Consider the following 12,295-nt stretch of genomic DNA (forward strand, 5'->3'; position numbering starts at 1 on the left):
GAAAAGACTAGTAGCAGCTATAGAGGGCTGTATATATATATATATATATATATATATATATATATATATATATATATATGCCTTCAGATCTGAAGTCAGATTGCACAGAAAGAGGGTCAGGAAAAAGCATCATGAAGTAGACAGTGATGAGATGCATGCAAGGTCTCAAACCAGAGGCCCAGAGGGCAAATTCAGATATTTTGTTTGACGTCCGTTTCTCCCTAGAATGGGTCCTGTGTTTGAGATCTGAGCATGAGTGATCGGGAGCAGAGGTGATTGAGAGCTCTCGGGACCGCAGATTCCCCATAGAGCCTTGTAATGTTTTCATTAGATGCTGTACCCTGAACTTGCCTCATTTTAAAGATGGGAAAAGATGAGAAGGGAACGGCCATCCACTCCAGTACTCTTGCCTGGAGAATTCCACGGACAGAGGAGCCAGGAGGGCTACAGTTCATGGGGTCGCAAAGAGTCAGACACGACTGAGCGACTAACGCTTTCACTTTAGAGGTGGGATAAAACGTGTAGCCCTAGGACATGCCTAGAGACGACAAGCCGCTTTGAGGTCACACAGTAGCCAACTGCCGAAGTTTTTTCTCCTTCTCCTTCAGTACTAATAACAATCAAACCCAACGCTAAGGCCACCATTGCTTTTATTTGTTGCTTTGAGTGGAGAAAAAGCAACAGCTCCAGGTGAGCTCCGTTAGCCAGAGCTCCCGATGGTGGGCGGAGCTTTGAGAAAAAGAAGAGGAGACCGTAAGGGAGGTTTTTCATTGGCCAGAACCCAGAGACTGGAGCCCATTGGTTGGAACTCTGGTTGGAACTGGAACTAGAAGGATAGATAGAGCCCCAGGTGGACCAAACGTTTATAGGCTGGGCTCCAGGAGGAAGGGGCGGGCCTCCGGTGGGCTGGGTCCTCCCTTAGGATGGGGCTCCAGCAGTCGGCGGCGGGCTGGCTGTGCGCCTACTTCTGGGCGGGGATCATGTCGTCGATGGACTGGCCCTTCTCCAGCTTCTTCTCCATCTCCACCATGAGCTTCACACCATCCACCACCAGCTGCACCTGTTCTACCTCGGACGAGCCCAGCCGGTCGGCGTTGGACACGTCGAACACTGAGCCCACGGCAGCCGTGTCCACACCACCTGCGGGAGTAGGAGGCAGGGGCTAAGGAGCCGGCAGAAATGCTGGAGCGGGGCCTGGAACGCGGGCCGCCGTGCCAACCGCGCAGGCGGACGTCCTGGGTGAATGCCTACTGTGTTAAATTCATGCAGTTTCCTGAGCGTCTGTCTATTCTCGGGCTGGCTTTAGGTATCTCACCCCTCAACCATCCAACACTGTGGGTAACGGAGTTGAGCTCAGGAGCCGGGCTGCCTGGGGTCGAATCCTGACCATCCTCCCCTTTACAGATGGGAAAGTGAGGCCCCTAGGTACCCAGGGACATACACAGTGTATATTAACCATATAACCATGATGGTATATGGACTCCTCTGAGATAAGGCGTGCTGAAGCCTATTTTCAGAGGAAGAACTGAAACTCACAGAGGAGCAGCCCTTGCCGACCCCCAGAACCCGTGGGGATGCCCCCGCTCCCCTTCAGCCACCGCTAAGGGCCAGCGCTGGAAGCCGCAGGAGGGAACTTGGGCCGTACCTGTCCCTCGCTTCTGCAGGCGCAGGCGAGTGAGGATCTCCTCGAACTTGGGATGCTTGCTCAAGTGCGCCAGCTTGACATGCACGCCTCCACGCAGCCCGGTGCCCAGGTTAGATGGGCAGGTGAGCACGTAGCCCAGGTGCTCGTTCCACATGAACGGGTGGCCGGCTTTCTTGAATATCTCCTCAATCTGAGGTAGGGGGAGAGGACCCGGGATCAGCGCTGTGGGTGCCCCCAGATGCACCCGCAACCCGGGCAGGGCTCCAAGGGACAGGGGGTGAGAATGTCAGTGGTGGTAGGACTCCGAGAGGGCGGGTCTGGAAAACCTGGAGGTACGAGATTCTTGGGGCAGGGGCCCGACCGCACAAGTGATGGCTGGATTCTGACCGGGCTGGGCTTGAGGACGCCTTGAAGGCCGGTTCTTGTCCGTGGGGCTTGAGGAGAGGGGTGGGGCCGGTTTTCCAAAGGGCGGGGCTTTGGAAAGCGGGGGAGGAGCACCGCTGAGGGGAGTGGCTTCGGTGCGGGGAGGAGCCGGGTTCCGAGGGGCGGGGCCCGGGAAAGCGGCTGGGGGGCGGTCACTTGGAGTCACACAAGGGCGGGCACCCACCTTCTGCAGCCCCACGCAGAAGCGGCGGAAAACCTCCTTCATGTTGCCCCCCTTCTCCATGGAGATGACTCGGAGGTGGTCCTCCTCGTTCACCCACACCAGGAAGCTCTTGTTGTCATTGTGCCTAGTATCGGGCGCAGCAAAAGGTCAGGGAACCAGCTCCGCGGGAACCCGGTTCCTCTCCCTCTTGCAAACACACGTCCACCGCTAGGGGGCAGCGGGCCTAAAGGGCACGAGGCCTGAACATCTCAGTCTCAGGAGCTTACACCTTTAAATGTCACAGGACCCGTGAAATCTTGAATCGTGGGATCAGTGGTTTTCAGGGTCTTAATTCTTTGCACAATATTATAGAATCTTAGAATATCAGAATCGCTGAAAAACGGAAACCGAAAATCAGAGTTGATAAACCTTCCATGACATTGTGACATCGCAGGAGTCTTAGACTGGAAAACTTTAGGATCTGGAAATGTTTGAAACAATTGAATCACAAAATCTGACATTAGTGGAACCTGAAAACACTTAAAATCTTACAACCTATACTCTCCAAATTGTTTGAAACCGAGGTTCTCAAAACCTTTTAAAACCTTTGACTATCAGAATGGAGGCGGGGGCATTTTCCCTGATAGGTCAGTTGGTAAAGAATACGCCTGCAATGCAAGAGACCCCGGTTAGATTCCTGGGTCGGGAGGATCCTCTGGAGAAGGGATAGGCTACCCACTCCAGTATTCCTGGGCTTCCCTTGTGGCTCAGCTGGTAAAGAATCCACCTACAGTGTGGGAGACCTGGGGTTCTGTCCCTGGGTTGGGAAGATCCCCTGGAGAAGGGAAAAGCTACCCACTCTAGTAGTCTGGCCTGGAGAATTCCAGTCCATAGGGTCACAAAGAGTGGACACGAATGAGGAACTTTCACTTTCATCAGAATCAGGGATTAAAAAATTACTAGAAAGCCCAGCTAACAACAATAATTAGCAATAAATATCATGCCAATGGCCAGTATGGATACTTACTATATACCAGACACTTTTCTCAACACTTTGCGTAAATTAGTTCATTAATCCTCATAAGAACCCCAAGAGCTATGAATTATCACGATCCCATTTTATAGATGGAGATTTGGGGCAGAGAAACATTAAATTACGTGCCCAAGATCACACAGCTAGTAAATGGCAGCCCTGGGATTTGAACCTAAGGAGTCTGGTTCAAATCTGAATTTCAAGCTTTTTAAAATGTGACATGCAGACCACAGGGAAGGCAGGAGCGGAGGGCAAGATGACCCTGGAGAATTGCTGTTGTGGTCTTGACTCTGGTGGAGGGTTGTGGGATGACTAGAGGAGGTGGGGCAGAAGGGGGCCATGGGGCAAGGGGCCTCACCAGATGCCGCGGGCATCGGGCCAGTCTCGGGCCATTCCCGAAGCCAGCAGCAGTGGGGACACGGGCTTGTCGAACAGGAAGTGGTCGTCGATGAGCTGCTGCTGCTCCTGCTCCGTCATGCTCTTCAGAGGGTAGTATTTCCCCTTGAACTCGCCCGTCAGGCTGTTGAGGGCTGGTGAGGGGCCGCAGGAAGGAGGGGTCAACAGCCTGCCCTACAAGGGGGGTGCACAGGCCCTGGGGACCCCACACTGCTGTCCCTCGGGGGCCTAGGCCTTGACCCTGCGGAGGTTCTAAAGGTGTCTAACCCCCCCCCCAAAAAACATGCTCCTCCGCCATCTGCCCAGGCCGGGGAACACCCACACTGTGTGCTCAAGACCCAAAGCATGGATTCTCCCTTGCCTGCCACCAATTCTCACATCCAGTCAGACTATCTGCAGGCGGTAGTGTGCTGGTGCTCACTCCTGCTGGCTGGCAGGGACAGAGTCAGTCTCAGGAATCTGGGAGCCATCAGTGAACAATATTATATTATAGTATATATAGTATTTGTATATATTCATAGGTATTCATAATACAAAGTATGTATTAAGTGTTGGAGAAGGAAATGGCAACCCACTCCAGTATTCTTGCTGGTAAAATCTCATGGACAGAGAAGCCTGGCAGGCTACACCATGGGTTTGCAGAGTCAGGCATGACTGAGGAGTTGAGCATACACACACACATGTATATTATGTGTATAATACATATATGCATTTGTATATATTCATATCTTCATAAGACATGACAAATATGTGTATAATGTATTTCTATAATACACATATTTTTAAATATGTTATACATATTTGTATAATATCCTATATAAAATGTTCTATATCATATACTACACACTATATTATATTGTTAAAAATAAATTACAAAAACAAATAAATAAACTATATTGGGTGAGCCAAAAAAATTGAGTTTTCCTATAACATCTTTCAGAATGAACTTTTTGGCCAATCCAGTGTTTAAAATGAAGGTAGTAAGTACTCAGAACTATCACTTGCCAATTACTTTGCTACACTTTCTGTTTTCTATGTTCTTGAAGTCACCTGTTGTAACTTCATGGTGGAAATTCTACATAATGACATGTTGCTGCACATCTCCCCCCACTGCCCATCCCTGTATGATGTCTCGTGGTTGGCTTAAAATTGGCCTCTGTAGGAGAATTTACACCAGAGAAATTGGCAGTTGCTGGTAGCAAATCAAGGCTGCTGCTGCTTTTTTTTTTTTTTTAGAGCCAATTGTTAAATATTTAGCAGAATGACACTGCCTGCCAGCCCTAATGCTTCTACCTCCAAACACACCCATTCTTTCTCCCCATCCCGCTGCTCCCCTCACTCCCCAGCCCCGCCTGGACCCCTGCAGTTGCCCTTCTCAGCCTCTCCTACCTCTGCCCACCGACTGTTCCCCACCAGGGGGATCCATGTAAGTCTGAGCCTGTCCCTTCTCTACTCACCACTCTCCCACAGTGTCCTCTTCCCACAGGGTCAAAGCCAGAGTCCTCCCAGCAGCCCACAAAGCTCTGGACAACCTGGCCACCCCAACACCCCTTTGACCTCACTTCCTCCCCCCTCCCCATCACCCACTCAGCTCCAGCAACACTGGTCTCCTTGCTATTCCTCCCACATACCATCCCACCCCAGGACCTTTGCACTTGCTGTTCACCTGCCTAGATTTCTTCCCAAGGTTGGCTCCTTCTTGTCAATCATGTCTCAACTCCTTTCCAACATAGCTACCCACAGTCATTCTGTGCCAAAACCCTTGTTTCTTGGCTTCAGGGCATTTGGGGAGGATGTATTATTTTGTTGGTTTCAGTGTTTCCTCTTATCTCCCCACCAGGCTGACAGCTCTGCGAGAGCAGTGACCTTGGTCCATCTTATTCACCATGGGAACCCCAGCTCCCCACACAGGGCCAGAACAACCGTAAATGTTTGCTTGGTGGATAGATGGATGGATGAAGGTCAGGACCCTGGCGCAGTTGGGTGTCAAATCTTGACAACATCCCTTAGACCTCCCCCAGGGGTAATACTGCCAGCTGTCACTCACCAAGCACCTGTGATTATCAAGTTCTTGCAGTGTTTTGGCAAATGCGGGCACAAGGGTGTCCAGACCTGGGGTGGGGGCTCTCACCTTCCACGGAGAGTTTCTCCACGGCCCGGCGCTCGCCGCGGGAGCAGTGAGGGGGCAGTGCGTAGCCCTTGATGCTGCGGCCCGTGCGGACACGGCTGCTGAGCACGTAGTGGGGGTCCAGATCGTCTCCACCCTAGGGAACAGCGGGGAGTCAGGGCTTGGTGGACCATCCTGTGTGCCCTGCCCCCTGCCCACCAAAATCAAATCTCCCCCACAGGCCCTCCCAGCTGTCTTGGGCTCTCAGCTGCTTCCTTTGGTTCTTCCTCCCCACTGGCCTCTTTCCCCCTCCCTCCCTGGCTCTGTCCCTCTTTTCTCTCTTCCCCCCATCTTTATCTCCCTCTCCACCTCTGTGTCTGTTTCTCCCTTGACTCCCTGTATGTTTTCCACCTGCTTTCCTCTCTCTCTCTCCCCCAACCTTGGCCGTCTTCTGTGTCTGCCTGTCCATCTTTCTTCCCATCCCCCTCTGTGTTTCTCTCCATGTCTGTCTCCCTGTCTCTCTGGGTGTCTCCTCCCCCCATCCCGCCCCGCCCTTCCCCTGGGGCAGCCGACCTTGAGGTTCTCATGGTTGAGGTCAGTCTTGTGCTTGTCGGTGGGTTTGAAGCCCCCGTGCCGGTCCTGGATGATGGGGTCAAAAAGGTCCTTGAAAACCGTATAGGACTCCTCATCACCAGCCACACAGCCCACGGTCATGATGAAGGGGTGACCTGGGGGGTCAAAGGGAGGTCAGAGGTGCTTGTCACCCACGGGGAAGACCTGGGCTTCTGGGTCCAGTGTAGACTGTGTGTGCACACATGGGTGTGTGTGTGTGCGTGTGTGCATACATGCAAGGGATTTCACTGAGCACCGTGGGTCAGAACTGAGGAGGCTGAGGGTGGGTAGGAATGGGGAGAGAAGACTGGGGGAGATCGAGGCGGTATCTGGGGGTGGGCGGTGAGAGGAATGTTGAGTGCAGGGCAAAGGAGAAAGGAGAGTCTGGGGTGCGAGTTACTAAAAATATTACCACGTGTGAATCCCCGCATCAAGGGATCGTCCCCTAAAAAAGTTCAGAGCCTTAGATACTCTCAACCCCCACCAATAAGAAGAGGCTTGAAAGACCCTCTTGGGCTTCCCTGATGGTCCAGTGGTTAAGACTCAACACTCCCAATGCAGAGGGCCAGGGTTCAATCCCTGGTTGGAGAACTAAGATCCTGCATGCCTTGTGGCCAAAAAACAAAACAAAACAAAACACCTTCTTATTTCTCAAGTAGGGAAACAGAGGCTTGAAGAGAAAGGGCCTTTTCCCTCAGTCATGAGTTGGAGGCTGAGGCCAGAAGCTGGTCTCCTGCCCAGTTCCACCCGCCCTGGTGGGGTGTTCCTGGAGAAGGAACCCCCTGTCAGAGTCAGAGCGCCCACTCGGTGCCAGGAGCCACTCCACATGCCTATGTTTTCCCAACCTGAGTGCCCATTTTTCAGGTGAGGAAACTGAGGCCTGGAAAATGCAATAGCTTCCCTCAGGGGAGTCTCACGTGATACTTGCAAATATTTAGCAAGTGGTTTGCCACCTGCCAGACCCTGTCCCAGGCCCTCACACATTCAACTCATCTGTTTCTCACAGCAGCCCCATGAGTATGGTCCCCACTTTACAGATGGGAAAACTGAGGCTCAGAGAGGTGGGACTGAGGCCTGGCAGGCAGCCTCCAGGCCACCCACACACACACCGGCCTCACAGTCCCTGGGACGCTCCCCCAGGAGGCTTACCTGGGTTGTCCACACCTGTCTGGATGACATCATCCAGAGTGAAGCCAGATGGCGTCTCCTTGTCCCGCAGCTTCTTGTAAATCTCGAGGGTCAGCGCCTTGGCCATGTGGTTGTTGTGCTTGCTGAGGTCTGGGTATTCCTCCTCAGCCTTGAAGTTCAGCTTGTGCTTGTTGTGGGTGTTACCGAACGGCATGGTGGCGGTGGTGTGGGGGGCCTAGTGGGGAGGGGTGGAGGGAGAAGTTAGGTCACATCCACGGAGACCAGCAAGAGAGCAGAGCCAGGCTCTGGGTCAGGCAGGCCTGAGAGCCAGTCCTGAGTCCTGGGCTGTGTGACTTGGACCCAGAGGAATCCCTTCTCTGAGCCCCTGCATCTCAACAGGATGTATCATCAGTCTGGTGTTGGGATCTTAGCTCTGCCTTATCCTGCTGGTGACCCTAGGCTAATAGCATTGCTGGAGCCTCACTTTCTCCAGCTGGAAAAATGGAGGAGAGAACCCCTCAAGCCTGTGATAAGATATGATAACTGATAGATAAGAGTATAGGTTCTAGAATCAGGCAGCCTGGCTTTGAATCCCAGCTCTGCTGTGTGACCTTGGGCAAGTTACTTAACCTCTCTGTGCCTCAAAGTAATCACCTGTAAAATGCGGGTAGAATAGCACTCGTCTCATGGAGGTGCTGGAAGGATGTGATGAGTTCATTACGTAAAGCACTTAAAATAGTGCCCGACACACACTAATTATTTTGCTAGCTATTGTTATTATTATTGTTTTGAATTACGAGGAGCTGGTGAGGGTGGAGGCTGTTGCTGGGAATGAGTGTGCGAGCAGAGAAGGGCCGTTCTCTCTATGAAGATTCCTGGGTGCTCAGTCGAGGGAGGAGGGGCAGGGTGCCTGCCCCCACCTCTTGTGTGCTGACACCTGTCCTGCAGGGCACAGTTAGTAACAGCTCAGCCTCTGAGGTCGACAGAGCTGGGTTCAAATCTCACCCACGCCATCTCTGGGCTGTGTGACCCTAGGTCAACTGCTCAGTCTTTCTGAGCCTCTGTCTTCTGTGAACTGAACTGTTCCCATGGGGTTGCCAGGAGGATTCTTTGAATCCAGCACAAAGCCAGTTGAGCACAGGCCCTGGCATGGAGCTGGGGCCTTGTAAAGAACCTGCCTGCCATTGCAGGAGATGTAAGAGGTGAGAGTTCAGTCCTTGGATCAGGAAGATCTCCTGGCGGAGGAAATGGCAACCCCTTCCAGTACTCTTGCCTGGAGAATCCCTTGGACAGAAGAGCCTGGTGGGCTAACAGTCCACAGCGCCACAAAGAGTCTGAAGCAACTAGCACGCACACACCTAGAGGGTGGTTGCTGTACTGTTGTTATTTTATTCACAAGACCCAGGAAGGGGGAGGACCCTTTAGTGGTGGTGGTAGGGACGAGATGTTCATTCCCAGCTTCAGGAATGGGAAGTGGGCAGGACGGTGGGAAGGAGATGGGCACGAGGGTGAGCTGAAGGCCGAGGCATCAGGCCAAGGGGGATGGAACCCACGAAAGCCTTTGGAGTTGATGTTCAGGGTGGGGATTTATTTTTAGAATCTGGCAGACTCCTCTCCCCCACCCCCAGCTGCCACCCCACCCTCACATTCCAGGGGCTCGGCTTGCACCACGTCAGCAGGCCAGAGACAGGTGGGCCAGGGTGGCTGGGAGCACATGCATTCAGGCTTTGGGGCTCAAGGGCTTTCAGCCCAGAAAGCCCCCTTCAGAGCATGTCCCCACCCCCATCCCTCCTGGGGGCAGGCTGGGAGAGGGCAGGGAAGCAAGGTCGGGGAGCCCAAGAAACACCAACAGACGTAACCCAGAGCTCCTCCTGCACACACCTGCACGCACCCCCAGGTCGCACGGTAAATGGGCCCACATGTGCACACCTCCCAGCTCAGGGACACCGGCATACAGGGACTCATGCAGGAGCCACAGAAAGCCAGACAGACACAAGGTCACGCTGTGCAGAAGGCAATGGGACCACAAGGTCACCAAGGCAAAGACCCTGACAGGTGATACACAGACACCTCCCACGGCTTACGGCACCCAGTTCTGGCGACAGACCACCGTGAACAAGGCCTGGCCCGCAGCCCCTTGCAGGGGGGCGACAGCTGGCTGCTGTCAAGGCTCCTTTCCATCCTGGGGTCTCCCCCCAGGATGTGTGCCCCAGCCATCACAGGCATGGCCGGGAGTCAGGGGCTGTAGGTGGAGGGGACCCTCGGACATAAGGACCACCTTGCCACATACTGACCTGCCTGTGCACGGGGGCATGTGGGGGGCAACATGCAAGTCCCCTTCCAGAGACAGCTCGACCTCTGGCTCCTATGGAAGACACCCCATTCTGGACCCTACCCCGGGCAGTACCTGGCTGGGCGGTGCTGGAAGGGGCTGTCTGTATCCCGGAGGCGACACTGACCCAGAGGAAGGTCCTGCAGCCCTGGCCTTATATAGGGGGGGCCTGAGCTGTGTGATTGGCTGGGAGGGGCTGCCCCTTGGGAGCGGGCTGGAGGGCAGCTGAGCTCTTCACCTCACTGCCCAGGCATCGTGCCCACCCCGAACCCAGGCATGCCTCGCGCCCAGCCCTATGGCCTTGTATGGGCCGCACCAGGGTCTGGGCCCATATCCCCCCCGCAACCAAGCTGGTCCCCCGACCAAGTGCTGAGTCGGGCTGGCGGGGACAGCTGGAGCCCCGCCGGGGCCACGGGATAGTGTCAGGAAATGTCCCAGGCACGTAGAAGTCACCCTCCCCTGGCCCTCCGCTAGGCCACTGGCCTCCCCTGAGCCCCCAGTGGCCTTGACCCCAGCACACAGCAGGTCCTGAGCTCTGTCCCTGGGGAAGCCTTGCAATGGCCCCTGGAGGTCAGGTCTTTGGTTTTCCTGCAGAGGAAAGGGCCCAGAGAGGCTGTGTGACTTGCCTGCTGTCACCCAGCTACAGGCAGTGTGTGACCAAGGCCGAGGTGGGAACAGGGGACGGCCTGACCCCAGAACCCTGTGCTGGGATGCACTTTCCTCCTCGGAAGTGCAGGGGAGGGAAACTGAGGCTGGGCCGAGCTAGGGCAGTTCTTACTCAAGGCCAGGTTGAAGGTGGTGGTCACCCTTTCCACTCCAATCGACCAGCCCAGTGACCCAGGGAGATTTCTGCTGTGGAGGGGACAGAGAGGGACAGCCTGCCGGGAAGGGAGTTTATTTTTAGAGCTCACTGCTCGCGATCTCCTCTGGGAGACCCGAGGTGCTGGGGCTGGGGGGGCATGGGGGCAGGTGTTGGTGGGGTGAGGTCGCCACGTGTCCGGGTTAATTATAACCCAGCGTCTCGGGTGTCCCTTGGCCTCGCCTCCTTACAAGGGCAGCCGAGAGCTCGGGGAGGCCAACCCCAGCCACGGCAGAAGGGGGCTGGGTGGCAGCTCAGGTCAGGGACGCGCTCAGATCCAGGCTCGATCAGGGACCGCAAGGGCTGAGGAGGAGATCCTGCAGAAATGGGATGTCGCAGAGGGAACGGCGTCTTCGGCCTAGAAGGCACCAAGACTGCAGGATGCAAGGATCGGGCAAGTCCAGGGAGCACCCAGCATTGAAACAAAGAAGAGAATGTTCCTTTCCCTCTGGAGTTCCTCCCTCCTCCTGGGTCTCCTCCGCTTCTTCCTAGGCAGGGAGCACTGATCTAGAGAAAGGGGGGCCCTCTCTGCCTCTCCCAATGTTCCTGGTGGTAGGGGGGCTATTTAGAAAGCTTTTCTCCTTGGGGCCTAGTCCCTGATTGCTCCCCTCACTGTCCTGTCCCAGCAAGGTCAGTGTGTCAAAGCACTCCTTCATAGTTACAGAAACTGAGGCCCAGAGAATGAAAAGGAACTGGTCTAGAGTCGTTAAGGCATGTATCATGTCAACAATTATTTATTAAGCACTTACTGGGACCCAGCAGAAGATAACCCAAACCCCCGTCCTTATGGAGTTAATATTTTAGTGAGGGTGAACAAGTTGTTATACATTTTAATGTTGGGGACAATGGGGCTTTGAAGGAAAGAGACAGAGGGTAAAAATGCAAGTGACGGGACACAGCGGAGGAGATCAGGTCAGGCCTCTCTGGGGAGGTGACATCCAGGCAGAGCCCAGAGGGAGCCAGCCATGTGGGTGTCTGGAAGGGGGACAGCAGGTGCAAAGACCCTGAGGTGGGGGTGGCTTGGCATGTCAGAGAGACGGGGAGGAGGCTGGAGCAGATGGAGGGGAGAATGGGAGGAAGAATGTGAGGTTGGAGGGGGACGAGGAGCAGACCTGTAGGGTCCTAGGGCTCTGATGGGAGTCCCTGAGGGTTGTGAGCAAAGGAGAGACAGGATCCAGCCACGTCACACACAGCCCAGCCCCCGGGGCCCCTAATAACCCCTTGTGTGGACATCTGACATTCCTCTTGGCCACACAGCAGCCGAAGCCCTTTCTATATTGAGGGAGTTCTCCACCCTTTGACCACCTCCTTTGGAGAAGCCCAAATATTAGAAACTCAGTTTCCCAGAATCCTTTGCCGCAATGGCTCGCTCATGTGACCTGGGCTGAGCCAATCAAACCCTCCAGCAGGACCTTGCAGTCATGTGACCTGGGCTGAGCCAATCAAACCCTCCAGCAGGACCTCGCAGTCATTAGCCCTGCCTCCTTTATCTTGAATCCCGCAGAAACGGTTGGCCTTGGGGTTGGCCTTGGCGAGCACTGTGACCCTTATCGTATAGCTTCCTCCGACCCCTTGAGCCCCTCAGTCTCCAAGGCTT

The 12,295-nt window shown here is 54.5% G+C and overlaps 1 protein-coding gene across 2 annotated transcripts; it reads right to left on the minus strand.

Moving 5' to 3' along the window:
• CKM (creatine kinase, M-type) lies at positions 634–10,065 on the minus strand. 2 transcript variants are annotated; one of them, XM_005692636.2, is made up of 8 exons: positions 9,915–10,065; positions 7,529–7,742; positions 6,341–6,495; positions 5,792–5,924; positions 3,623–3,794; positions 2,253–2,376; positions 1,646–1,835; positions 634–1,140 (listed from the first exon to the last, which is right to left on the minus strand). In XM_005692636.2, the coding sequence occupies exons 2-8, from the start codon at positions 7,719–7,721 to the stop codon at positions 962–964; spliced, it is 1,146 nt and encodes a 381-aa protein (XP_005692693.1). In that variant the 5' UTR covers positions 7,722–7,742; positions 9,915–10,065; the 3' UTR covers positions 634–961. The 2 variants fall into 2 exon arrangements, with proteins under 2 accessions (XP_005692693.1, XP_005692694.1); XM_005692637.3 differs by lacking the exon at positions 9,915–10,065 and adding an exon at positions 9,802–9,898.

This window comes from Capra hircus, chromosome 18 (genome assembly GCF_001704415.2).
Source record: "Capra hircus breed San Clemente chromosome 18, ASM170441v1, whole genome shotgun sequence".
Classification (NCBI taxonomy): Eukaryota; Metazoa; Chordata; class Mammalia; order Artiodactyla; family Bovidae; genus Capra; species Capra hircus.

Excerpts from the sequence above, each read along its gene's own strand:
- CKM (XM_005692636.2), bottom strand. The coding sequence starts at position 7,721 with ATGCCGTTCGGTAACACCCACAACAAGCACAAGCTGAACTTCAAGGCT. Across the intron at positions 6,496-7,528 it reads GACAGGTGTGGACAACCCAG|GTCACCCCTTCATCATGACC; the intron begins GTAAGCCTCCTG and ends TTGACCCCCCAG. Across the intron at positions 2,377-3,622 it reads CCCGATGCCCGCGGCATCTG|GCACAATGACAACAAGAGCT; the intron begins GTGAGGCCCCTT and ends GCCCGATACTAG.